This window comes from Dipodomys merriami, unplaced genomic scaffold (assembly GCF_024711535.1).
Source record: "Dipodomys merriami isolate MVZ:Mamm:240054 unplaced genomic scaffold, mDipMer1.0.p SCAF_21, whole genome shotgun sequence".
Classification (NCBI taxonomy): Eukaryota; Metazoa; Chordata; class Mammalia; order Rodentia; family Heteromyidae; genus Dipodomys; species Dipodomys merriami.
This window is the reverse complement of record NW_027203493.1, coordinates 27,297,700-27,324,365: the sequence shown is the minus strand read 5'-3', so window position 1 is coordinate 27,324,365 and position 26,666 is coordinate 27,297,700. Positions and strand designations below refer to the sequence as shown.

The 26,666-nt window shown below is 41.6% G+C and overlaps 1 protein-coding gene and 1 long non-coding RNA gene across 9 annotated transcripts in view; one reads left to right on the top strand and one right to left on the bottom strand.

Moving 5' to 3' along the window:
• The window catches only part of LOC138834052 (uncharacterized), a 49,871-nt gene extending 33,761 nt beyond the window's left edge, over positions 1-16,110 (bottom strand). Inside the window, exon 1 of the long non-coding RNA XR_011373993.1 lies at positions 15,921-16,110. This is a non-coding gene — a long non-coding RNA (uncharacterized lncRNA). The remainder of the gene's footprint in view (positions 1-15,920) is intronic.
• Positions 1-26,666, top strand: part of Nav2 (neuron navigator 2) — a 715,292-nt gene that overhangs the window by 532,736 nt on the left and 155,890 nt on the right. For all 8 annotated transcript variants that reach the window (XM_070032729.1, XM_070032731.1, XM_070032725.1 and 5 more), the window contains 4 exons: positions 8,390-9,491; positions 14,645-14,757; positions 19,561-19,669; positions 21,843-22,232. In XM_070032729.1, coding sequence (XP_069888830.1) covers positions 8,390-9,491; positions 14,645-14,757; positions 19,561-19,669; positions 21,843-22,232 — 1,714 coding nt within the window. The remainder of the gene's footprint in view (positions 1-8,389; positions 9,492-14,644; positions 14,758-19,560; positions 19,670-21,842; positions 22,233-26,666) is intronic.

Here is a 26,666-nt window from a genome sequence, read left to right as displayed (position 1 = left end):
TATTTAAACAATTTGTTTTTTCCCTTCCCCTCCACAAATTATACCAACATAAAATATAGTGAAAACAGGGGTTATACACTGGGAGGGACATACTAAAGCAACAAAGAAATCATCTTATAAATATGTTAGAAACAGTAGCAAGAAAGAAAAACCATTTGAGTCCTTATCTTGGGTTTCATTTCGCCTAATATCAACTTATCTTTAATGGATATTCAAACCCTGTGAAATTGTAGCCATGGTAAGATCTGCTCCCTCTTACTCCATACCTCTTGCTTTCCTACCCACATTCTACGTTCATTCTCATGCCTCCCTTTCCACCTTTCTATATCTTTAAGGATCCTCCTCAAAAAGTAACAGGAAGATAGTCCTTAAGCCTGTGCCTTAATATCAGACATGTAACAGTGCTGAAAAAGCTCCCTCAGCCAGCTCCAAAATCCTATAGAACCATTAATGAATCCATTTATGCCCCTATGCTCATCTTTGGTCTGGTGCTTAAAGAGTTGTAAAGAAACGGACCTGAACAATTTGGAATAGACACTCAGGATAATTCAACTAGTGGAAATCATACTAGCAATCTGAATGCTCAAGATTGACACCTTGACAAATTATAAGAAATTGCAAATATTTACCCAGGCTCAATTATCAAGTCTATTTTCCAAATCCTTTGGAGTCGGTTTAGGCCAGAAACTTCTCAGAGCAGGTTTGCAATCACAGTAGCAGTGGCAGGAAGTAGAATCAGCCAGGTAAGACACACACTCATACTTTATTGGCATCAGAACCAGACCACCAACGTCTCCCTAACTGAAAAGCTGGGGACAGAAGAGACCTAGGGCTAATGTTTGCCTTTGCAGGGGAGAGGGGAAGAAATGCTTATTTATCTGTGTTATACAGTATTTTCATTTAGAGAGTGTTTTGGTTCCTATCAGAGAAAGTTAAGGCTGGTTGCCAGGAAAATCAAACTTTTTCCCTCCCTACTGGAGGATTAATGCTCTCTTTAAACTTTTTTTTAAAACAAAAAAAGACTTTTCTTTGCTTCAAAGACATCCTGTCTGCAATGTTTCAAATGAGACTTTTCCTTCTTGTGGTGTTTTGTCAGTTGGTGGTAGGTGAACCTTGTAAGCTGGTCTTTGAGACTCAAGATGGTCAGCCAGCCCAGCAGGAACCACGAGTGGATCATAAAATCTGATTAGGAGTTCTATTATCAGCATTTTTTAGATTAGAATAGGGGTAAGGATGTCAGTTTATTGTACATAATAAAAGTATGTTTTTGTATTTTTCAGTTTTATGTATACATACATGGATGTTTATTAGATGCTTATTGAATTATGATGTATTATACCCTTCTGAACAATGTTTAGTGGTCAACAAATATTTTAAAATTATCTTTAGCTCATCAAGGCCAGGTCATGTTGCAGATCAGGCCACTGTCAGCAAAATATCATCCACTAAACAAGTACATATGAATAAATCAGGCTCTAAAATGTTTTGAGCCTAGTACTTACTTGAGCATTTTGGCTCAATCTACTTGCTTATACATTTTCCAAAAGAATACATCTAATATGAAACAAGTATGTTGGGCTGGGCATGTGGCTTAGTGATAGAGTGCATGCCTAGCATGCATGAAGCCCTGGATTCGATTCCTCAATACAACATAAACAGAAAAAGCCAGAAGTGGTTCTGTGGCTCAAGAGGTAGAGTGCTAGCCTTGAGCAAAAGAAGCTCAGGGACAGTGCCCAGGCCCTGTGTTCAAGCCCCAGGACTGGAAAAAAATAAATAAAATAAAACAAGTATGACTTCTTTTTCATTTGGTCTGCATGGTGCAAAATTTTTAAGATTATGAGAATACTTATAAATTGGGAGATTTTATGTGCAAATACAGATTTATTCATTTATCTGTTTATTTTTTTGGCCAGTACTAGGGCTATCATTTCACTTTTTCTCTCTAGGCTGCTGCTCTACCATTTGAGGTACAGCACCATTTCTGGCATTTTGGATTTTTGCTGGTTACTTGGAGAAAAGAGTCTTGTGAACTTTTCTTCCTCGGCTGGCTTCAAACCATGACCCTCAAATTTTAGCCCCTGAGTAGCTAGGATTACAGGCATGAGCCACTAGTATCCAGCCAGATTTATTTTTATTGTTAGTATTTCTAGTAGGGATCAAACCCAGGACCTTGTGACTGCTAGGTAGGAGCTCTGCCATTTGTTCTAATCCTTTCCTTCTTTAAATTGTTTAACAAGTTGTTTTAGACAAGGTCTTAGTATATTGTCCAGTCTGGCCTTTGACCCCTGGACTCAAGCCATTGTTTTGCCTCAGTCTTATGAGTAATTGGGACTTACATGTATGTGCCAACATGCCAAATTTGAATGTTGTAGCTTTCTTTTGAAAAATAGGAAAGGGGTGAGGGAAAGTGGGAGAAAAAAAAGAGAGGGAGTAATAATGTTCAACAAGAAATGTACTCATTACCTTACTTATGTAACAGTAACCCCACTGTACGTCACCTTAACAATAAAATTAAAGGGCTGGGAAGGTGGCTCAGTGGTAGAGCGCTTGCCTTGCATGCATGAGGCCCTGGGTTCGATTCCTCAGCACCACATAAGCAGGGGGGGAAAAAAAGCCAGAAGTGGTGCTGTGGCTCAAGTGGTAGGGTGCTAGCCTTGAGCTGAAGAGCTGAGGGACAGCACCCAGGCCCAGAGTTCAGGCCCACCACTGGACAAAAAAAAAAAAAAAACAATAAAATTAAATAAAAAAAGAAAAATAGGAAATATATCAGCATTATTTGTTCATGGTAATTAAAACAAGTATGTTTTTATTTAATATAATACTGTCTCCCCAATTTCCATCACTCACAAACCTTCTGTATGTTTTTGCCAATTCCATGAGCCACTTGTGTTTTCTGTTTTGTATTTTCTTTAAATCTACATTTAACTGCTCATTTATCCATGGACTAGTTATTTTTAATATGCAATAAAATGTATAATTTTTGAAAAACAAAAATATTCATCTTTGTGCTTTTGAAAGTAATTCACCTCTTTTAGTGGCTCACATGTCAATATGAGGGAAAGACGATGTTCAGAACCTTCTTTTATGCTTTTCTCTCTTAGATCCTTTACTCTAATAAAGGTTTGTATACATGAGAAAGAAATCAAAAGATATTAGTTATTAGGGAGAAAAATACCCTTAATTTTTAAGAACTTATCCTACCCTCTCTACCCAGACTTGTTTTGTAGGAGGCAAACATTTCAAAATTGTCCAAGGTTAACCATATCTTGATCCAGCCTACTTTTGGCATCTATTAGTAAAATTTTCTGAGAGAACTCTGAAGGGGAAAATTTTTGAAGATAAAGAATATGTATTACTGAACAGAATGGTGATAGAACTTAGGTGAGTGAGAACCCATGACACATGGGATCCCATGGGCTAAAATTGTTTATGGCTCAGCCATGTAAGCTATCTTAGAGACTTGATGAGATTTTAATAAGAGCAGGGCTGGGGGAAAAACCAGTTGTTTAAGGATACAGGTGGACCTGTTGCAACAATGAGAAGTACAAGTTGTCATGTCCAAAACGAGCTTTACAACGTGCGGGGGGGGGGGGGGGAAGGAGAAGGATTGAGATTGGGGGGGAGGGGGGAAGCTGGGAAGGGATGTGAAGGGTAAACAAAGGAGGAGGCTGCAATGCTTGGTAAGAAATGTACGCATTATCCTGCCCATGTAATTGTAACTCCTCTGTACAGTATGTTCACAAATAAAATTAAATTAAATTTAAAAAAAAAAGAGCAGGGCTGAAAGGTAGTCTGAGAAATAGTACATCTTCTTTCTTTTTTTTTTTTTTTTTTGCCGGTCATGGACCTGAACTCTGGGCCTAGGCACTGTCCCTCAGCTCTTCAGCTCAAGGAGAGCGCTCTACCACTTGAGCCACAGTGCCACTTCCGGCTTTTTCTGTTTATGTGGTGCTGAGGAATGGAACCCAGGGCCTCATGCATGCAAGGCAAGCGCTTTACCACTGAGCCACCTTCCCAGCTCTACATCTTCTTTCTTACAAAGGGACCTTTGAAAGCCAGAGGAGTGAAATAGCATAGCTTGGTTGGATGCTATCTTTCTTTCTTTCTTTCTTTCTTTCTCCCTCTTTTTTTTTTCTTTTGGATGCTATCTTTCTTACATGACAAGTTTGAACTTTGGCCTGCCCACTCCTATCTGTTCTACATTTATCTCATTGTAAGTGACTTATAAGAAAAGTCTTGTGCTAGGAGTCAGAAAACCCCAACATTAGGAATGGAATCCTGAGAGAGAGAGAGAGAGAGAGAGAGAGAGAGAGAGAGAGAGAGAGAGAGAGAGAGAGAGAGAGAGAGAGAGGAGAGAGGAGCAAGGTCCCAGCAGTGCCTTAACTAAGACCTGATACCAATGATTCAATACCCTAGGAATGTCTGAAATGTGTCACATTACTCTGGACAAGACCACTCAGCCTGAATCTCCCTTTGCTATTGAAGGAATTTCTGACTGTAACATGAATGTAAAAGATATTGATGAGCTGATCCTCAGATGCCCCAATGGCTTCTATCCCAGCTTGGAAGACTTCTCCAGAAAACAAATCCAAAACCATCTTCAAGTCTACCTTTTATAGCTATAACAAGTAACCTTAAAACATCCCCAGGATTCTGTAACTGGGGGAGCCTTGGCTAAATGCCAAAGACATCTTAAAACTCTTTTTTTTTAAAAAAAAATCTTTTGGAAATTTTTCCCCCTTGAACTTAAGCTTAAAGTTTTAATAAAACTCTAGTGATTTGTTACAAATCCTACATTTTTTGTTGCCTTAAATGTGACTTGATGGTGTCAAAACTATTCAGAAACCACTTATTGGATATTCCGGTGCTCTGATAGGCTTTGGGACATTAGAGATGAGTCTGGAGGGAAAAGTGACCTCCCTAAAGAACATCATGAACCAGTGGAGTAACAAACCTGCCAATAGCAGAAGCTCCACGTGGTAACTCAATGATCACCTTCTCCAAAAAAAGTTCTCAAACATGTAGGAAATTAGAACCATCTACCACTCCTCCTTTACTGTGGTTTGCTGTGAGGCCTGATTTACACTGAGCCAGTGTGTTCTTAGACCAAGTGGTTAACTCTGTTCCTAGTGTGTGGCACTAAGAGGTGGCTGTCTAAATCCCTGGGAGTATATGTAGAATTTTCTAGAAATAGAGCAATAAAAATCTATCTGAGACTCTTAGATGCCTGACAGAGGAAGAGGCATTGTAGTTTGTAAACTAGTTTGTAGGAGTTCTGGGAGATGTTCTGGAGTGGTCTTAGAAGTGACCTGTAAGTGACACTCACAAATTCATCTATGTAGACCCCTTTTTCCTGCACCGTTTTCTGAAATAGATAAACTTTTTTTTGATGAATTTGGTCATTTCACATAGGTGAGACAGGTGTCAGTTTTCCTTGAGGTCAGTTTGTCTATGAGTTGTTGGTTAATTTCTGTGATAGTTAGTGCTAAAAATGCATAGAGATAGGCCTGGGAAGGTGGCTTAATGGTAAAGTGCTTGCCCAGCATGCCTGAAGCCCTGGGTTCTATTCCACAGTACCACATAAACAGAAAAAACTACAAATGATGCTGTGGCTCAAGTGGTAGAGTGCTAGCCTTTAGTGAAAGAAGCTCAAGGATAGTGCCCAGGCCCTGAATTCAAGCCCCAGGACTGGCAAAAACAACAACAACAAAAAATCCATAGAAATAGTAGGTAGGTAGAATCTTTTCCTGTCAAACAATTTCTGAGACGCCTCAAAGGATTTCCTAGCAGGGTTTCCTATGCCTTAACAACATATGTACATATGGGGACTATGCCCAGAACTTCTTAGGAAAAAGAATTGTGTCTCGGAATGTGATTTGGCAGTTCCTATAAGGACATTGTTAAAAACTGCCTCTAAATCCCTCTTATTTTTCTTTATCACTATTCCCAGCAAATATTATAATGAATTATTGTTTGTTTCTGTTTACTAGAATGTCAGTTCTGTGAAAACAGAAATTTTTGTTTTGTCAGAGATGAATTCCAAGTACTTGGAACAGTGGCACACACTGAGTGTTGATGAATACATGAATATTGTTATGAATGACTATATTGGATGGATGAACTGATGGATAGATAGGTGGGTAGATGGATGATGACTGGATGAATGGATGGATGGATGGGTGGATGAATGGATGGAGGTTAGATAAATGGATGAGTAAATTGATGGATGAGTGTTTTAGCTCAACCCCAGATCTGATCTTCAGGTCTGTTCTGTAAGAAGGATCAGAGAGTTACTCATGATTAGAGAGTTACTGTTATTTAGCTAGAGGGCTGAAATTGTGGAGGTTGTTTCCTGAATAGTTTTAGGATTGATGTATGCTTCACTATGGAAATAATTAACATACATAAGCTAGGAGAAAAGGCAGTGCCTACAAAGTGCTCTTGTCATTGAAATGACCTTTGTATGCATTCTTCAAAAAGAAGATAGCTATAATATTGTCCCTAAAAATTCTGTGCTAGGCTACCTGGGTCCAAGTCCCAGATCTGCTCATTTCTCACCGGAAAACTGAAGGTCAGTCATTAGCCCTACCTCATCTCATTTTCCTCTCTCATAAAATGGAATCAGGAACCCTTTTCTAACCATGTGCTGAGCGCTGTGTCTCCTGACACCCATAAATGGTCACTCTACTAGGGGCAGCATCAAGCTGTGAAGACCCTCTGAAAGGTGGGCAGTGCCGGTGGGTTCCCTGAGCCTATTTCTAAATCAGTCTCTGGCTCTCCCCAGGAAAAGATCTAGCAACGCCCAAGAGTTTTGTTAGGGAGGGTTGTGTAGCACCCTCCCCTCCAAAACTCAAATCCCCAGTAAGTCAGGAAGATGTATGTGTTTTAAAACATTGGGAGGTCTGCTTTGGATCACCCTGAGCTGCGGCTTCCCTGTGCAGCTGCGGGCAAGGGAGGCAGTTTCTCTGCTGTGTGGCTCTTGCGCCCCACACAGGGCTGCCTTCACTCTGGCCTCAGCAGCCGTTGACTTTCAAATCATAAAAAGCCGCTCTGCATATAGTTTACTCTGTTGCTAGAAGCCAACTGAGCATAGGTATTGGGAAGAAAAAAAAAAGAGGGAGGGATTGAGAGAGAAAGCAAAAGAGAAAGCTGAAGAAGCAGCCGTTTATCCCGCCAGGATTCTGAGCTCTGGAGTAGTTGTGGATGACAAAAGTTAATTAGAAACATGAACAGTTTAACCGAAAACACTTGTGACAATTGGAAGGGCTGCTTCTTCAGTTGGAGAATTTTTCCTAGGAAATCGTCGTGGGAGAAAGTGACTACTGCAAGGTAAATCCTGTGACTGTGACTTTGTAGATACAGATGTGCTAGGGGGGTGGGGTGGGGGCTGACAGAGCGAGTCCTTTCTGCTCAGTGCATGGGGTGCAGTAGGCATTGGCTAAGTCCAGGGAGCTTTTCCTGTCATCCTGCCACTTTTTCCGAAACAGCTGCCTATCCTCAGGAGCCACAGCAACATGCTTCCAGTGCTGCCTGAAGAAGGAGCTGATCTGTGATATCCTTCCTGCCACCTTGGTGAATAGCAGATCTGTAGTTTGAAGCTCATGCTTCTCAGAATAATTCTGGCTCTCGTTTGGAAATACTTTGAGGCATTTCTGAGAAAAGAGTCTGGCCAGGGAAACACTCCCTGAGTGCCAAGGGGAAACCTTGACTTTCAGATAACCTACATGTTTTTTGTTTGGGGAAAAGCTGGGTTTATAAATTATGCTCTTAAGCCAAAAAACAAAATGTTTTTTTAGAAGTCCAGCCTGAACTATGTTTGTAACTCTTTAAAAAGTACCAACATAGGGAAAAAAAATTACATGCTTTGATAGGATTTAGCAATGTAGGTGAGTAATTACTCTTCTCTAAAGCTTCCTGGGTTCTCCTTTTCTCTAGTTTTTGTTTGTTTTATTTTCCATCTCTCTCCCATGTTGTTAACTGGTTAATTCTCAATTCTTTTGTATAAGTGTTAAATAGAACTCTGGGTTGCAGAATTACACCACTGCAGTGACAGCTGCTTGTAGTAAGGGGTTTAGGGTTTATTTTTTTCTGTAGATTTACATTCTTAATCATGCTTTGTGTGCATACCACTGTTCAGATCATCAGGCTTTTGTACAACACATGTCACCAAGATGTGATAGGGTCAGGGAGGAGCTAGTGAACTCTGAGGACTAGGAAGAAGATGAACTAGGATTTAAATTAACCACTGATAATCCATACCGCTGATGATGGAGTGATATGTCATTTGTGTTGGCAGCAACTGGCTAGGTGGCCATGATGGATCTTCCTATATCTCCAATGCATGTCAGCAGATGTAATGCATGTCTCCCTCTCTTCTCTGTTTCTGTAGAGCCATTGGCAAGCTTAGCCTCCTCCCATCCAGGAATGAGTGAAAATGCACCTGCTTCCTTGGAGAGTGGCAGTCCCTCCACCCCTGCTAATTGCAGCACCTCCTCAGCTATCCCCCAGCCCGGTGCTGCCTCCAAGCCCTGGCGCAGCAAGTCCCTCAGTGTGAAGCACAGTGCCACTTCGTCCATGCTGTCAGTCAAGCTGCCTGGGCCTGAGGCCTCCAGGCCCACACCTGAAGCCATGAAGCCAGCCCCCAACAATCAGAAGTCCATGCTGGAAAAGCTAAAACTTTTCAACAGTAAAGGAGGCTCCAAGGCGGGTGAAGGCCCAGGGTCACGGGAAACAAGCTGTGAGCGGTTGGAGATCTTGCCCAGCTTTGAAGAGAGTGAAGAGCTCGAGGCCGCTGGCCGTGTATTGCCCACTCCAGGCCCTGCATCCAGCAGCCCTAAAATTGCACTCAAGGGCATCGCCCAGAGGACTTTTAGTCGAGCACTGACCAACAAGAAGAGTTCCCCAAAAGGCAATGAGAAGGAGAAAGAGAAACAACAGCGAGAGAAAGAGAAGGAGAAAGGCAAGGACCTCACCAAGAGAGCCTCTGTGGCAGACAGGCTAGACCTCAAGGAGGAGACCAAGGAAGAGCCCAATGGAGTGGCTGTGACCGAGATGCCAAAAAAGTCCTCCAAGATCGCCAGCTTTATCCCCAAAGGGGGGAAGCTCAACAGTGCCAAGAAGGAGGCCTCAGCCCCTTCCCACAGTGGAATACCAAAACCAGGAATGAAGAGCATGCCTGGGAAGTCCCCAAGTGCCCCCACACCTCCCAAGGAAGGAGAGCGGAGCCGGAATGCAAAGCCAAACTCAGGGCTCCCCCCTCAGAAGCCCCAGCTAGATGGTAGGCACTCTAGCTCCTCCTCCAGCCTGGCATCCTCAGAGGGAAAAGGACCAGGAGGGACCACTCTAAACCACAGCATCAGCAGCCAGACTGTCAGTGGGTCTGTAGGGACCACCCAGACCACGGGAAGCAATACTGTCAGTGTTCAGCTACCTCAGCCACAGCAGCAATACAACCATCCCAACACTGCCACCGTTGCACCTTTTCTGTACAGGTAGGAGAGTGGGTGCCACATTCCTGGGCCATTGGGTAAGAGTGTGGCTGATAGATGTTGGGTCTGTGGGTGGGGGATCCTGACTGCCCTTCCTCTAGGAACATATGAGCAAATTATCTAAGGTACCATGTACCTTGTTTCTAGGAGAAGCATATCTGGTGCACAATCCCCTCAGCATGGCTGGGAGACCCAGAGAAAGCTGAAGGGAGGAAGCAACATAAGCTGATTCTAGGATAAGCAGTGCTTGACTAATCTGATGAGGGCCAAGACATTTCAGCATGAAGGCCTAATATGCATGATCGGTGTGTTGGTATCAAACACATCTTAAACACGCTTGCAAAAACCACAACAGCTGGGTTCTAGTGGCTCACACATTGAGGATTAGATGCTGAGATTTCAGGATGCTGAGGTGTGAGGATCTTGGTTCAAACTCAGTCCAGGTAGACAACTCCAAGAAACTCTTATCTTCAACTAATCAGCATAAGAGCTGGAAATGGAGGTATGCCCCAAGTGATAAAGCACCAGTCTTGAGTGGAAAAAGCCAAGTGAGAACTCAAGGCCCTCAGTTCAAGCCCCATTTCTGCACCAAAACAAAAACACAATAACGACTGCCTGCTAATGGTTGTCTTGAACTTCCTGGTCATCATAGTCTCTGGGAGTTTTTTGAAGGGAGAGAAAGATGAGGAAGGAAGGAAAATGAGAGTGCTGAAGGAAGGACCAGTTCTAGAACTGTCCAAATAAAAAGGGCAGGAGTTGGACTGATAGTGATCAAGGACTGTCACGGGAAGAATGTTGTATTGAGGAGCTAAACCTGTTGTCCTTTATCTGTCCCATGTGACGCCAGGTATTATTTGCTCTATATGGCTCTGGCCCTGAGAGCCTCTGGCTGCTCTGTCTACAAAACACACCTTTGCTGAACTAGGCACCCATGATGGCCATGGTTGAGCACTTTAGACAGATGGAAGCTCCCAGCACTAGTCTTGAGAAAACCCTGGGCTTTTGCTCCCAGTGTTCAACTTGATCTTGTGCTAGGGATAGGGAGTACCTTTGGTCACACTGCATAGCTGGATCATAACTAATACCTGTACACAGCAAAAGGGGAGTAATGATTGAATGTCATACTCACTGACTTTACAGCTTTTGCACTAAATGTATACACATGCACAACTATACACTTTTGGACATTGAACATTCAGTCACACAACTACTCATTCCCATATCAAATGCAAATGCATCTATATACACATAACTTAAAGTACTTACCTATCTGCAGGTATAGAAATTTATTTCTATGTTTTCAACTTCCTATATGTGCATGGTTCTTCAAAGAATTAAAGATTCCCTCTATCGGGCTGGGAAGGTGGCTCAGTGGTAGAGTGCTTGCCTTGCATGCATGAGGCCCTGGGTTCAATTCCTCAGCACCACATTAGCAAAAAAAAAAAAAAAAAAAGCCAGAAGTGGTGCTGTGGCTCAAGTGGTAGAGTGCTAGCCTTGAGCTGAAGAGCTGAGGGATAGCACCCAGGCCCAGAGTTCAGGCCCCACAACTAGACCCCCCCCCAAAAAAAAAAGATTCCCTCTGTCCTTCCCTGGGTTGTGTTTCCATGAGCTGTCGTATTTCCTATCAATAACAATTTCAGAGTAAAGCCAATGGTGTCCGGCCAATGAGGGAAATCCAGGCTTCAGGTCTTCATTGTCTTTTACTTGGCCTCCTCTTTAGTGAGAGTCATACTGATCTTTTTAATTGGTGGATGGTCATCATTTTATTAAATTGAGTCATCAGCTCAGTTAAGGGTGTTGAAAGGGTACTAAAGCTTAGATAATAGCTCAGTATCTCTGCATACAGAGCTTTTATAATACAGCTGTTCTCTAAAGCTAACTGAATAGCTCCCCCACAAAGTTTTTATAATTCCAATATCATTAATAGTGTTGAGGTAAGGGACATTTAAAGTAATATTCAAAGATGCTTGATTTGCATTTCAAAATCCTAAATATATGACAATCCTTAATCACTAGCATTCCAACTCCTTCCCTTTTTTATTTTGACAATAATCACTTAAAAGATTATAAAATATTCAGCCTCTTTATTGTTACATTTTTGTTATCTTTAAGTAGTTGTACAGAGGAATTACCATTCACAAGACAGTTTATGAATATAGTGCATTTTGTCACCTCTGTTCAATTTTTTCACCCACACCTCCTAACCCATCCCTTCCTCCCAACTAACCGCTTCCTTCACCTTTCTTAATTTTAGTTCCATAAGCTAGCTTTCATTTGAAATCCCCATTCTACAGATGTGCAAACTAAAGCTTAGAAAAATTAAGTAACAAATTTTGTCACAGAATTAATCACTAGGACTGGTATTTTAACCCAAGTCTGTCCAATAAGAAGGACCAGGCTCTTAGCTACTATATTGTTTTAACTATCAATTACTTTGTCTGACTTTTATCTTCCTCTGGAAAACAAGAAGACCAAATTAGTTAGAGGATTTAAAGATAGTTTACACTCTCTTCTTGCTCTAAAATTCTCTCTCAAGTTTATGATTTCTTGTATAATTTACAGGGCTCTACCTGAAACCTCTCTGTAATAAAGATGTTACTAAGGGGACAAGGAAAGACCTCATTTTTCTTTTCAAAAATAACACATCTATCACTTTCTTATATACTTTTATATTGTATCATATTTGATGTTTGTACCTGCTAGAGTGGTCTTTGTTGTTATCCCTGTGTTGTACAGGAAGGCTTTGAGTTTCAAAGAGGTGATATGACTTGAGTTATAGACCTTAGACTTGAAGCTACATGTTCAGACCCCAAGTCTAATGTTCCTTCCAGGAATTTGTAGACTTTAAGTATTCTGACTCATCCATACATATCCCTTGCTCTTAAGGCCTATACTGTATTATGAACTTGACCTAAGCTTTGCCTGAAGACAGCTCTCCATCAACTTGAGGAAAGATTTAGTCAGATCACATCATCCTCAAAAGAGAGTGCTAAAAAATAATGAAGTAGACATGTTAGCTGACAGGGTCAGGGAGGCTTCCAAAGCCAACATGCTGTGGAGCTGCTCTTAAAAACAGGTTAGCAGTCCACTGAGGAAGAATCTCAAGAAGAACATTAGGAGACATACATTAAAGTATAATGTGCCATCTGAAGATGGGGAAAAGCCACATGAATGGTGGAGAGGGGAGAGCTATGTATAAGGTAAGGAGACAGGTGTGAAAATACAGAAAGTCCCAGGATGTAGAGCCGAATCTACCACAAGGAGGAGCTTACACCTTATTCTGGAATGATGGGTGCTCTCGAAGGCCTCTCATAAAGCCAGTATTGCACAGATTAGTGGAGCATTGTGTAGGAAGAGTCTACAGTGGGAATCACCAATCCAGAGACCTGTTTTGAGTCCAAACATAAACGATTGCTGAGGCTAGGTAGCACTACTGCAGAGAGGATGACACACTCCCTAGGCACCAGCAGGTGGCGCCCTGTAAAAGTCTTATTCTGAGCTCTGCTAGATCCCTCTAGGCTTTTCTTGTTTTTATTGGAGGAAGGCAGAAATCCAAGTAATTTTGTGTGTGAAACTGCCCAAGGTTTAAATAGTAAACTGATTTGAAAGCTTTAAAATACTCTCCCAACCAATAAGAAATCATCTGTTACCTGCTGTTTTCAACCTCCGGCAATGAGGGCTTAGACTCCACCTGGATAATGGAGAGGAACTTTGGGAATATAAAGTCCTTTAAAGGTAGTAATTACAGGAATTGAGAAGAGTTGGCTTTAGAAGAAGGACAAACAAGAGAAGAATGGGTGAGGGGCTTGAAGTTTATCAAGACATGTTCTCCCACAATCCTTATATGATCTTATTAGTCACATTTGGTCGGGGACGGGGCGGAGAGGGGGGGCCCTCAGTGTTTCAGCTCATGTTTAGTATGCACAAGGCCTTGAATTTAATCACTGCCCCAGAGGGGGAGAGGGGGGGCTGAGGGTGGGGACAGAAGAGAGAGGGAGACAGTTTGTGAGGGAACAGGGGAGAGAGGAAAAGAAGGAATTGTAAGCCAGGCACCAGTGGCTCATGCCTGTAATCCTAGCTATTTAGGAGGCTGAGATCTGAGGATCACGGTTCAAAGCCAGCCCAGGCAAGAAAGTCCATGAGACTCTTATCTCCAACAAACCACTAGAAAACTGGAAGTGGTGCTTTGGCTTAAGTGGTAGAGCACTAGCCTTGAGCTGAAGAGCGAGGGACAGCACCCAAGCCCAGAGTTCAAGCCCCACAACTGACCAAAAAGGAAAGAAAGAAAGAAAGAAAGAAAGAAAGAAAGAAAGAAAGAAAGAAAGAAAGAAAGAAAGAAAGAAAGAAAGAAAGAAAGAAAGAAAGAAAGAGTGAGTTGTTCTTAGGTAATGAAATCTGCCTAAATTAGTTCAGGATACTAATGAATTAATGTTATATACAAGGTTATGCATCTGAGCATTATTATACATTGCACGCTATGCCTGAATTAACAGAGGTAGTTGTGGTGAGAAAACTCATGGAGCTAGTTGCCTCAATTTGCTTGACAAATAAGGGCATGGGGAAGGTTGGGGGAAGTACAAATTTCAGTCAAGTGTTGAAATAATGATCAATGAGACCTTTCATGTCAAAAGATCTGAGCACTGAATCAGAGACCTGGAGGGCAAACACAGCTGTTTGGCATCCACTCCTGACTGGTTTTACAGTTACCTTTTCAGAGAGAACCATGTCCGCAGGAGGACTGCGGGGGATGGGGGGGGGCATCATTGGAGTCATCTTTATGCTTGACTTACTGGTGTTATGGTTACTTAGGAGTTGCTCTTTGGCATAGGTTTAATTATCTGAACCACCAAGTACCCTTCAGCATTGGTCTGGCTAGACCTATTTCCCTGAGGAGGAGTCAGCAAAGCCTTCCTCTATCAGATTGAAGACCCTCCACTTGGACAATGAATATTTCATCTTTTCCAGTTGGGCAGCTCTCTCTATTCTTAGGACGTTGCTCCACATGGAGCTATTGAATTATTTAGTGTCAGTCTGCTGGTCTGCTCTGTTCCAAAGCTCCTTGCTGAAGGAGTAGATGGTGAATGCTGTGGGCAGACCACAGTGATCCAGATGTGGTCATTGCCTCTTCTGATATCTGTTTTGGTTTGTGTGTGAAGGTCACAGACAGACACTGAAGGAAATGTCACTGCAGAGTCTGGCTCAGCAAGTGTGAACATGGAGCCCAGCCACTACACCAAGAGCGGACAGCCTGCTTTGGAGGAGCTCACTGGTGAGTATGAGCCCCAAAATTCTGTGTCTGCTATTGATGAGGTGATCTAAGCAACCACCTGCTGGAATAGCAGGGACCCAGCTGGCACATTAAATTGATGAGATGAACAAACTTGCTTTCTTGCCTTCCTTTTAATTTCCTTCTCTTTCTTCTCTTTTATCCCTGTCTTTCAGTCTCTTTGCTCCTCCTCAGAATTGAAGGGGGGAAAAAAAAACTTTCTCACCTGTTGCTGAATGTTACATTTAAGATATATTCAGTATCCTTGCTTTAGGGTTCCTGGATTACTCTGCTACAAAAGTTGGAATCTCCTTGTTTACTTTTAAAGTTGCTTCTTACCAAGATTTGGGACTCTAAAGTGTTGCATTTCTTTTTACTCCTTAAGAGAAGCACAGATTAAAAAGATATTCCTAGCATTTCCCATTAACTGGAAAGATTTGAGCATGATTTATTTTTCTAAAAACAAATTTTAAAAAATCGCCAAATTTAATAATTTCTTAGACAATGATGATTGTAGGGAAGTTATATTACCTAAAAATTTATTGATTGATATTGTAATGTCATATCCTTAATTCAAAGGAGAAAAGTCATACCTGAATTAGAATTTGTGTGTGTGTGTGTGTGTGTGTATGATAAAGATGGCCTTGTGTATGCTAAGCCTATGCTTTTCCAATGAGCTATGCCCCCAGCCTACCTCTGAATTCCTTCTATAGCATGTTCCAAGCTACCACCTTCTCTGTTCCCTTCCCCTCTTACACAGCATTGTGTCCTGACTTTCAGCAGCCTCCTATCAGTGAAATGAGGAGGAAATCACATAGTTAGCAGTGGTTGTATCACTTATCTTCTATGACCACGCTATTTCAGTAGCTCCATTACAACTGTGAAATTGGTCTGTAGCCCATGTGGTTGAAACTTATTCATCTTACCACTAGCTCTGAGTATTAGTTTCAGAAAACTGGGGTGATTTTAACTACCAACTGGGCACAGAAATGGTGCAGAGATTTTTCAAACCATTTGTAAGTGACCCATTTTAGAATGGCTTGGGCCTCAACATTTGGTATTGATTTTATGTTTTCTGCTCTTCAGGGTTTGTAGCTCCCTTACATATGAACACATGGATAGCACAGGAAAATCACCAGCTATTGGAAGAGTATGAACTCAAATACCTGCTCAGGTCTCCACTTATATTCCAGATAATGTTCTCAGTGAATACATCAAAAGGGTTAAGTGGGGATCACTGTGTGTCCTGTTGAGTCATGTGGGTTCCTGTCAGACATCACATCGCAGCCAAATCCCATTTGAAAAGGAAAACATGAATCCAGAGGGCATTCCAGATACCACTTATGTTTCAGAGGGACAGACTGCTGCTTGTGATGCTCCACTGACTTTTCTTTTTCTTCCCATGACTCCTGGGTTCCGTGACTTTATGACAAAATCTGAGCTATCTGAGAAACCCTAAAGAACTGCTGGCTTAGGCAGCTGGCTTGCACAACCAGAAGGACCTGAAAATTCAATGGATCAGGGTGACTCCCATTTACATCCAAGTGGTAGAAATTGAATGTGTGACTCCACTGCAAGTTTTTTTTATAGAGACACTAGATAGCATGAGGTAGAATTAAACTCACCCATAGTACATCCCTTGAAGTGTTATTAAGTGGAGGAGGGGGTATTGAGAAGTAAGAATTATGAGATTATTTGATCGGTCGCTCAATTTTACCCTTATGGATACAAACGGGGATTTTCATGTATGTAACATTGTGGTTAAGAAGTGCATATTGGACTATAAAGGTAGAAGAAGAAATCCACACAGTCCATAAATCCTTCCTGTAGGTTTCTAATGGATCATCTTTTAGCCTCTGCTTGAATATTTCTTTTGACAGAAAAATTATCCCTTCTAAAGCAGCCTTTCTTTTTTCCTTTGGTTCAACATGTAATGATTTTCTTTGCTCTTACATTTTCATCGGATGTAATTCAGCCTCATACTGTCCACAGACAATTTCCATTCTTTCTCAGGTAGCAGTATGTCCTCTTAGCCTTCTTCTGAATAAACATCCTTGCTCTCTTCCATGTTCTTTAACAGGTGGATATCCTACAAACTCAGTTATGGGTCATGATGTGGTCTCTCTTAGTCATGACCAATAGTTCTTAGAGGCTTTCCTCAGCAAATATTAGATTGCAGGAAGACTCAGGGTGGCTTGGTTTTTAAGATCTCTGTAGGTAGGAGCTGAAAAGTCCTAGCTATCTCCACTGAATCCTTCTTGTTTCTGCTTTGCTTAGACTGTGAGTTGGTAAGAAAAATCTAACATTCTATACAGTGACCAAGGAGACAGTTAGTGTTCAGAATGTGATCCCATGGGTCACGAGGTAGATTACTATTTGATTCTACACTACCTTGGGGTTTATAGTATAGGGCTAGTATAGGGCTCTGAGGGGCACAGACAAATCCTATTAGGACCCTCAAAAGGGACACAGGATGCACACATTTGCTAAATGCTTATTTTGTATGCGTCCCATAGAGTCATGTGGGGTTCCTGTCAGTATATAATATGTATATATCATCTGGTTTTCAGGCAAACACTTCTGGAAGAGAGACAGTGTTCCCATTTAACAGATGAGATTGAAAAGGGTACATGTATGTCCAAGATCAAGTGTCCACAACACTACAATTCAGATGTTTCTTTTGAGATGGGGTCTCATGATATAGCCTAGGTTAGCTTTTAACTCATAATCCTCCTGCCTCAGTCTCCTGAGTGCTGGGGTGACAGGTGTGCACAACCATGCCTGCTTGAATCACGTCTTTGTGGAAATACAAAGTCCGTGCCTTGCCTTCAACTCCACACTTACTAAACATCAACTGGGAAATGAATATTTCTTAAGCATGTACACAGAGATTACCAAAAGGAAATAAATATTTCTTAAGCATGTACACAGGGATTACCAAAAGGAAAGGTGAGCGACATTGTGCCCAATTCCTAAAAGGCATCTTCCCTCCTGGTGCTAGGGATAGATGCCTGGGCCTCACACTTGTAAAACACATACTTTGCCACTGAGCCACATTCCAGTCCAGTATCTCTGAATTTCTGAAGGAGTTAAGAAAGGCAAATATGCCATTCATCAAGACATGGATATACAAATACATTTTGCATAAGTTATTAAGTTAATTAATGAAGGCGATTTGAAAACCTGTATCTACACTTAGATTCCTAATAAATGTTCTCTATCAGACCTAGAAATGTCCACCGGACTGTACATTTTTGACAGCCTTATATAAATATGGTCCAACTGGCAGTAAAAATATTGATGGTCTCAAACGTCAACACATTTACATTCCTCCAATTCTCTTAGGGAAAGGTAGAGTGGGCCTTTATCAAGTTTTCCTCTAAAAATCCTTATGTACATATGTGGATTTTAGAGACTTGGGTGGGAAAGGCAAGGTTGAGCACTGTTCAGATAAGAGCAAAATGCCTCCTAAGTTTCTCTGGATTAAACGGGAGTCAAAAATTGAAAACAGTTCAACTTCCAAGGTTAGAGAATGTGCTATAGTAAATTAATTGCATAAAAATCACTTTGCTATCATTGATTCTATCCTCCAGACTCCAGGCACCACCATGCAGAGAACAACCCAATGAAGTTGTTATCTTTCTCAGAAATATAGTCCTATGACATTTCTTAGCTGCCTATTTCTCTATTAACAACAGTTGCTGCAAGTTCTACTCAATGTCTAATGTGAATCCTAGCTGCTTCTGTCCATGTGTACTATATTCTATAGGAAGATTGCTTCAAAAATATTCATTCAATACTTGAAAATAGTCATAAGACCCTTGATTGTGGTTTCTTAATCTTCTTAGCCTTCCCTGAAATTACTTTAGGAGGAAAATGTTTTGATTCCTTTAATCATTATTATAGTTATTTCCCTTCTTACCTCCTTGTGAGGCCAAATAAGAGAATAGTTAGAGAACCTGAAATAAGGCTAGACAGAGAGACATATGGCTTCCTAGCTTGTGGGTGGCATAGTTCTCCTAGTGTATTAGCGCCAGCTTGAACCTTGCTCAACCAAGTACCTCACGGAAAAAATCTTGCCCACACAATGGAAGGCTATGATCATGTCAAATGAAAGCCTGGCTATTTCTTTTGTGGTTCCCTGCTTCATACCACTGGCTAGCTTGTGTGATGGGCACTGTATGCAGGATCATCCAGGTCTTAGCCTATGTTTTCCCCACCACTGTCCTTGGAGGCTGGTGTGATAGCCAGGCTCACAGGAGTATGAATGCAGAAGGATGGTGAAGCTCAGCCAGTTCCCTACAGCTAACCATGCAGCCAGTAATTAGAGAAACTAGAATTCATGATCACCTGGTACAGCTCACAAGGGAGAAGGTAGACTTAATTTGTGATAAGTAAGTACATGTCCTTTAGCCACACAAGCACATTTTGTAAATGTAGGCAGTCACTTATATCACTAGTACCGAAGAAAACAAGTATCAGAACATTTTTGCATTGGGAACGTGGTTCCCCTAACCTATCAATACCTTTTTTGGTGATTGTGTGAACTAGGTGCTTTGCATCCCCCACAAGCTACACCTCACCTATTTCAGGATGGATCTAGAAGAAGAATCTCCTTAGATTTCAATACCTTCCTTTGGAATCCATTCATTCATCATTTATTCATGCATTCATTAATTCATGCTTATTAAGTACCCCATAGCAAGCCAAAAACTGGGCAGAGAGACTAGTTACAGTCAAGGACATGCTGCTGCTCTCAAGAACCTGCTCTATCAAAGAGTCAAATTTTAACCTTCCTTTTCCCAGGGGAAGACCCTGAGGCTCGGCGACTGCGGACTGTGAAGAACATTGCTGATCTACGGCAGAATCTGGAGGAGACCATGTCCAGTTTACGGGGAACTCAGGTTACACACAGGTATCAACAGCATGAATTACTTGGTTGAATTAAATGGAAACTTGATTTTCACAGTTTGTCATTTGTTGGCTTATGTCACCCACAAAGTAATTTGGTTCAGAATGGAAAAAATGACCTTGCTCCTCAAATATGCTAGAATTCACAGAGTGCTAGATAACACATAGCAAGACAGTATAGGGAAGAAAAGTTAGTATAGACCGACTCCTTCCAAAAGCAGGTTAACTAAATTCACTCCACAGAGGATATTACAGAGATGCTGAATTTAAGTTTCAGTCTATTTGTGTTGTGCAGTTGAAATGGGCAGGTGAACTATGTTTGAACTGTGTGATAAATTGAATAACTTGAATTCTTACCCACTCTTCTGATGCACAACACTGTAATATTATTAGTCATGCACATGCATAAAACACGTACAGAAATGTTTATGAAAACTTAACTGTGTTTAAACTATGATTTAGTTGGATGGACTCTAGGATTACATTGGAAACGCTTATCAGCTTGTTTTCATTGCTCAGCAAGAACTTGAAGAGGATACAACCCTGTGATGTCCTTTGAGATTTGGGTAGAATGACGTTTCACAGTTTGAGTTAGGCTTTGAAAATCAAAGGAAAGGCCTAGTTACCCCTGCTGAACTCCCAGGGAGTCTCCTTTGCTTCTCCAGTTTCTTTAGTAAATGAGTAAGGAGGGGGAGACACAGGGCTTCCCTGCTGTCAGCAGTTCTGGCAAATTAGGGTTAACCACTGAGGGTTTGTCTGTAGTAGTAGGACTGAGGCATCCAGAATGTGGGAACTGAGGCCACTTCCAGGATGGAGTGGGAGGACAAGAAAAATAGCTGTAGGTACCACATATGCTCTACAGAGGAAAGTGAGTTTTAGGGGTGATATTTCCAAAGACTTTAGGTATTTGAAGAACAGCCTGGGTCATGTGTAAATCTGATTAGATATGAAACCATCCTCTTTCTACCATCAGCACTAAAACTGAGTTAACATTACCACGGCATTTCTTTTGATAAATTTCTTGGCTTGAAGTAGGGTTGGTAATTCTGACTCTCCCTAGTTTCTTCTTTGGGAAAGACTCTTAACTTTCTGCCAGGAAGGAAAGTCCAGTGATGTCCTAAAAGGAGCCTAGACTTCACTGTGCCATACAGTTTGAGGACTGTGAAGACTTAAAATGCATAATGGTCTTTGTAGTGTCCATTGATGAGCCCAATGTCCTGACAGATCTACTCTACATGACTTGAATTATTAAGGACCTCAAACCCTGACATTTGCCATTTTTTCAGGTATTTTAGACAAGATATGGGGAAAAATGGACATTAGAAGTTTAGAAAAATTAGAATCCTCCCCTCAGTTCAGTAGGAAGATAGCTGAGGATATGCAGTGTGATGTTAGGACCTCCAGGGTGAGCCGTGCATCCTGTCTGCAGAGAAGCAGAACAGATATGCCATTCTAGAACAAATGAGCAATGGGAACGTTCATGCCCTTTCTTTCCTACCTCTGCATTTTCTATTTTCTTTCTTAGGTTAGGGGAAAGATTCTGGTAACATTTAATTAAAGTAGTTGGTAGAGAATATCTTATGTTACTAAGGAAAAAGCCCGCTAGCATTTCAGAATATTATATAGACATGGAACTTCTCTCTTACTTTGTGTGTGTGTGTGTGTGTGTGTGTGTGTGTGTGTGTGTGTGTGTGTGTGTGTGTGTGTGTGTGTGTGTGTGTGTGTGTGTGTGTGTGTGTGTGTGTGTGTGTGTGTGTGTGTGTGTGTGTGTGTGTGCACACCTGTCATTACTAGGGATTGAATTCAGAGCCTAGATGCTGTCCCTTTAGCTTTTTGCTCAAGTCTAGTGCTCTACTACTTCAGTCACAGCTCTCCTTCTGGCTTTTTGCTTGTTAATTGGAGATAAGAGTCTCATGGGCTTTTCTGACCAGGCTGGCTTTGAACTACAATCCTCAGATCTCAGCTTCCAAGTAGCTAGAATTATAGAAGTTAGCCACCAGTACCCAGATGCTTTTCCATTTTTAACAGCAGAAACATTCCAGGTAGTACTTGGTGCCTGTCATTTATCCCACCTTGTATATGAAATTTTTTCATAATCCTGAAAGTCTAAAAATATATAAACTGCAAGAGGTACTGGACACCCTAGGGTCTAACTTCAGCCAATTTTATGGTTTCAGCACATTGGAAACAACGTTTGACACCAATGTCACCACAGAGATAAGTGGCCGAAGCATCCTCAGCCTAACGGGGAGGCCCACTCCTCTGTCCTGGAGACTTGGCCAGTCCAGCCCTCGGCTCCAGGCAGGTGATGCTCCCTCAATGGGCAACGGGTACCCACCTCGAGCCAATGCCAGCCGGTTCATCAGCTCCGAGTCAGGCCGCTATGTGTACTCTGCTCCACTGAGGAGGCAACTGGCCTCCAGGGGTAGCAGTGTCTGCCATGTGGACGTCCCAGACAAGGCTGGAGAGGAGGTGGACCTGGAAGGTATCAGCATGGATGCCCCTGGTTACATGAGCGACGGGGATGTGCTGAGCAAGAACATCAGGACCGATGATATTACAAGCGGGTGAGTGCCTTGAGGCATCTGTCTTTTAGTGGAATGAGATGAGGTTTGGCTCCTACTTTCTATTGGGCACCTTTACTGAAGTGCTCTAGAGATTGAGCTGGCTGCTTCAACTTCTGCCATCCACGGTGTGATAGAGAATTGGGGGGATATTGCTGGGCTGTGAGTCAGAAGACCTGGGTAGACAGGCTCCACCAGCTGCCAAAGTGACACAGGAGAACAGATCGGCTGTATCAGTCTTTTAAACAAAACTTGCACAATTAATGGTATTCTGGCTCCTTGGTGTGGCTGTTCTGCTCCCGCAGGACCTGGCCCATACCTGCCTCTCAAATCTCAGTAGTTCCCACCTTGTTTTCCCTGCTGCAACTGTCTTCTACTCTTCAGTCTCCCCAAGCTCTTCCCAGCCCCATAGCCTTTGTACTTTCTGTTTCCAGATTTGAATCCTATGTCTCAGGTCTCCACATGGCTAGTTCACTCTTGATTCTGCCTCCAGGGAGAAGCCCTCCATGACCATTCCACTTGAAGGAGTTTCTGTCTTGCCCCTGTCCTCATCATCTGCGGCAGGCTCTTGAAAAAACTTACCACCATTTCAAATTATCCTGATTGTGTGTTGACACAGTAAACTCCTCATCTTTGTGGATTTATTACATGTAGGTTTGACCATGTTTGGTCAAAATAAATAAATTTTGAAAATTCAAAAGAAATTTTAAGTCAGGCACTGGTGGCTCATACCTGTAATCCTAGCTACTCAGGAGGCTGAGATCTGAGGATCACGATTCAAAACCATCCTGGCAGGAAAATCCCATGAGACTCATCTCTCCAATAAATTATTCAGAAAAAGACAGAAATGGCACTGTGATTCAAGTTGTAGAGCACTAGCCTTGAGTCAAAGAAGCTCAGGGTCAGTGCTCAGGCCCAGAGTACAAACCCCAGGACTGGCAAAAAATAAAAAAAATTAAGCCCAAGTTGAAATTCCCGTGTGTATTACATAGCATAGTTGCCGCAGAGAAGTTCTCAATCAGTCCAGTTATATCACTTGTGTTTAAATTGTCATGTGATTGCCTGAGTGTTTCCTTACACTGAATTCTGTGAAACAACATCTGCCATAAAGGTTAATGGTAACCCCTAAAGCCAGTTAAAAGAGAATGTGACTGGGGCTGGGAAGGTGGCTCAGTGGTAGAGCACTTGCCTTGCATGCGTGAGGCCCTGGGTTCAATTCCTCAGCACCACATAAGCAAAAAGAAAAAAGCCGGAAGTGGCGCTATGGCTCAAGTGGTAGTGCACTAGCCTTGAGGTGAAGAGCTGAAGGACAGCACCCAGGCCCAGAGTTCAGTCCCCACGACCAGACCCCCCCCCCCAAAAAAAGAGAGAGAGAGAATGTGACTAATTGGCATGATAGATTTATTGAAAGGCAGCCTGTCTTTGGCAGAAGTAAGATGGCATTATGGGAAAATGAATCAAGATCTGAGATTTCTGAGAATTCATGATTTTTCATCACATCGATCTCTGTGGAACTACATACTTGTAGATTCCAAGGTTTTACTGTAGTTTAACATCTCCCTACTCACTCGTGCTTACAAGAGCTACCATGACACCATAACCTTTGTTGATGATTGAATCTCTAGTTGACTATATATAAAAAAAGGTCATAAATATTGTTGAACAGGGGTATAGTTCATTGATATATAGTTCATTGATGCTTGACTAGCATGTGGGAGGTCCTGAATTCAATCCCCAGCACTAAAAAAAACATATAAATTAATAATATCAGAAATATCAGAAGTAGATTTGGAAAGCAGTATGGAGGTTCCTCAAAAGACTCCATATAGAGCTCCCATATGACCCAGCAATCCCACTTTTGGGCATTTACCCAAATGTTCATAAACAAGACCACACTAAAGCTACCAGCACGACTATGTTTATTGTAGCATTATTTACTATAGCTAAGATATGGAACCAACCCAGATGCCACTCAGTAAATGAATGGATCAAGAAAATGTGGTATATATACACAATGGAATTCTATGCCTCCATCAGAAAGAATGACATTGCCCCATTTGTTAGGAAATGGAAAGGCATGGAAAAAATTATATTAAGTGAAATAAGCCAGGCCCAAAGCAACATAGGTCCCATGGTTTCCCTTATTTGCAATATCTAGTATATGTCTGAGTCAAGCAGAAAAGGTCAGATAAGTTGATGTTAGGGAAATGAACCCTAAGATATGTATTCAAATGTTTTTTTTTCTTTCATACGATTGTTTCTAACACATTTATAAGATTATTTCTTTATTGCTTTGTATGTCCCTCCCCCACAGTATAATCCCTGCTTTCACTGTATTTGATGTCGGTATAATTTGTGGAGGGGAAGGGGAAAAACAAATCGTTTAAATAGGGATACAGGTGGACCCATTGCAACAACGAGATATATAAGTTGTTATGTCGCAAACGAACTTCACAACTTTGCTGCGGGGGGGGGGGGGGGCGGGGGGGAGAGGATGGGATGGGAAGGGGAAACAAAGGAGGAGGCTACAATGTTTGATAAGAAATGTACTCATTATCTTGCCCATGTAAATTGTAACCCCTCTGTACAGTATTTTCACAATAAAAATAGAAAAGAAAAGAAAAGAAAAAAAGAAATATCGGAAGTGGAGCTGTGGCTCAGTGGTAGGACATTAGCCTTGAGCACAAGAAATAGCACCCAGGCCCTGAGTTCCAGCCCCAGGACTAGCAAAAGGAAATGAAAGGAAGGAAGGAAGGAAGGAAGGAAGGAAGGAAGGAAGGAAGGAAGGAAGGAAGGAAGGAAGGAAGGAAGGAAGGAAGGAAGGTACTGAATAACTAACAAACCTGAGTGTGCTCTCTGTCTCTGTCTCTCTGTCTCTCTCTCTCTCTCTTACACACACACACATTTTCATTGATTCATATATGAAGTTAAGGATGATAATGTCTGAGACTTTAAGATGGAGCATGTCATGTCTTGGTATAATATGGAGCCTGGCTTCTGATTTGTAGCTTTCCTTTGAGATCACCATGTAGCATCAAGGTACATCTCTTTATTTTGCTTTCCTAACACTTCCTTATCCATTAACATTATTTACTCAGAAGTTTGCCCAGATCTTTTTTACACATTGAATATTCTAGTACTGAACATTAATGCTAAGAAAAATCAGGAATGATAATCATGTCACCCTTTCCTATTAAATAGAGTGATCAAGAAACCCATGGGGGGGGGGTCTATATTTTCCTAATTTTAAAAATAACTAACTCTCTAACATGCCAAACACTGTGTTGGTGTTTTGCATGTGATATGCTACTCTGTCCTCACAGCCTTCATTGGAGGTAGAGGATATCATAATTCCCATATGATAGAGGAAGGGGAAATAACTTGTCCGTGATTGTGAAACTGTGAAGGACAGGGCTCAAGGCTAACAGATCCAGAATCCGTTGTCCTCATCCACAATATTGTACCATTTTGTCTAGCATCTTAGTGCTTTGTTAAAATACCACAACTACCAGAGCTTATTTTAAAAGGAATCTAAACTTTGCATTTTTCTACTTGTGTGACTAGCAATGTTCTTTTGTTTAATTAAAAACACAGGCAAGCATAGAAGTGCTTTTGTTTTCCACCTATCACTTCTAAGTCTTAGAATCATCTTGGGGAACAAAATCTTTGCAAACAAGCTTTTACAATAAAACAAATTTCCACTATCCAGAATAGCTGTGAAAGTTAATACGCTGAGGAATTAAGCAATCTGATTATTAGGGCATCATTTTGTGTTTCTAGTTTGCTGTAAACATGAAAAAAGAGTGGGGCTTTTGGCATAGCTCAGTCATAGAGCAACTGCATGGAAAAATAAAGTCCTGAGTTCAAGCCCCAGTACTGCATTCATATATACATACATACATACAAAAAACAATAGTATGGAACATATCTAGTAATAAAACTGGATTGTACATAATTTAATCATTTATTATTATTTAAGAAGACCCTTGGTATCCAGAATGACTTCAAGTTTTCCATTATCAATCCTCATCTTAATATGTTATACCTTTGTTATTTTGAGTCTTTTTTAATCTCTGAAAAAGAGCTTACTTTATTCTTTTTGGGAGGGGGGGAGAGGATGGGTCTGTCATGGGGCTTGAACTCTGGGTATGGGTGCTGTCCTCTGAGCTCTTCAGCTCAAGGCTAGCGCTCTACCACTTAAGCCACAGTGCCACTTCTGGTTTTCTGGTAGTTCGTTGGAGATCAGAGTCTCACGGACTTTCCTGCCCAGGCGGCTTTGAACCTCGATCCTCAGATCTCAGCCTCCTGAATAGCGTGAGCCACTAGCGCCCTGCTCTTACTTTGCTCTTGAATCAGTCTTTTAATCCTAACCAGGTAACTTAATTTTGATGTAGCATTAAGATTGTCCACAAGATGGCGATTTGAGGACACTAAACT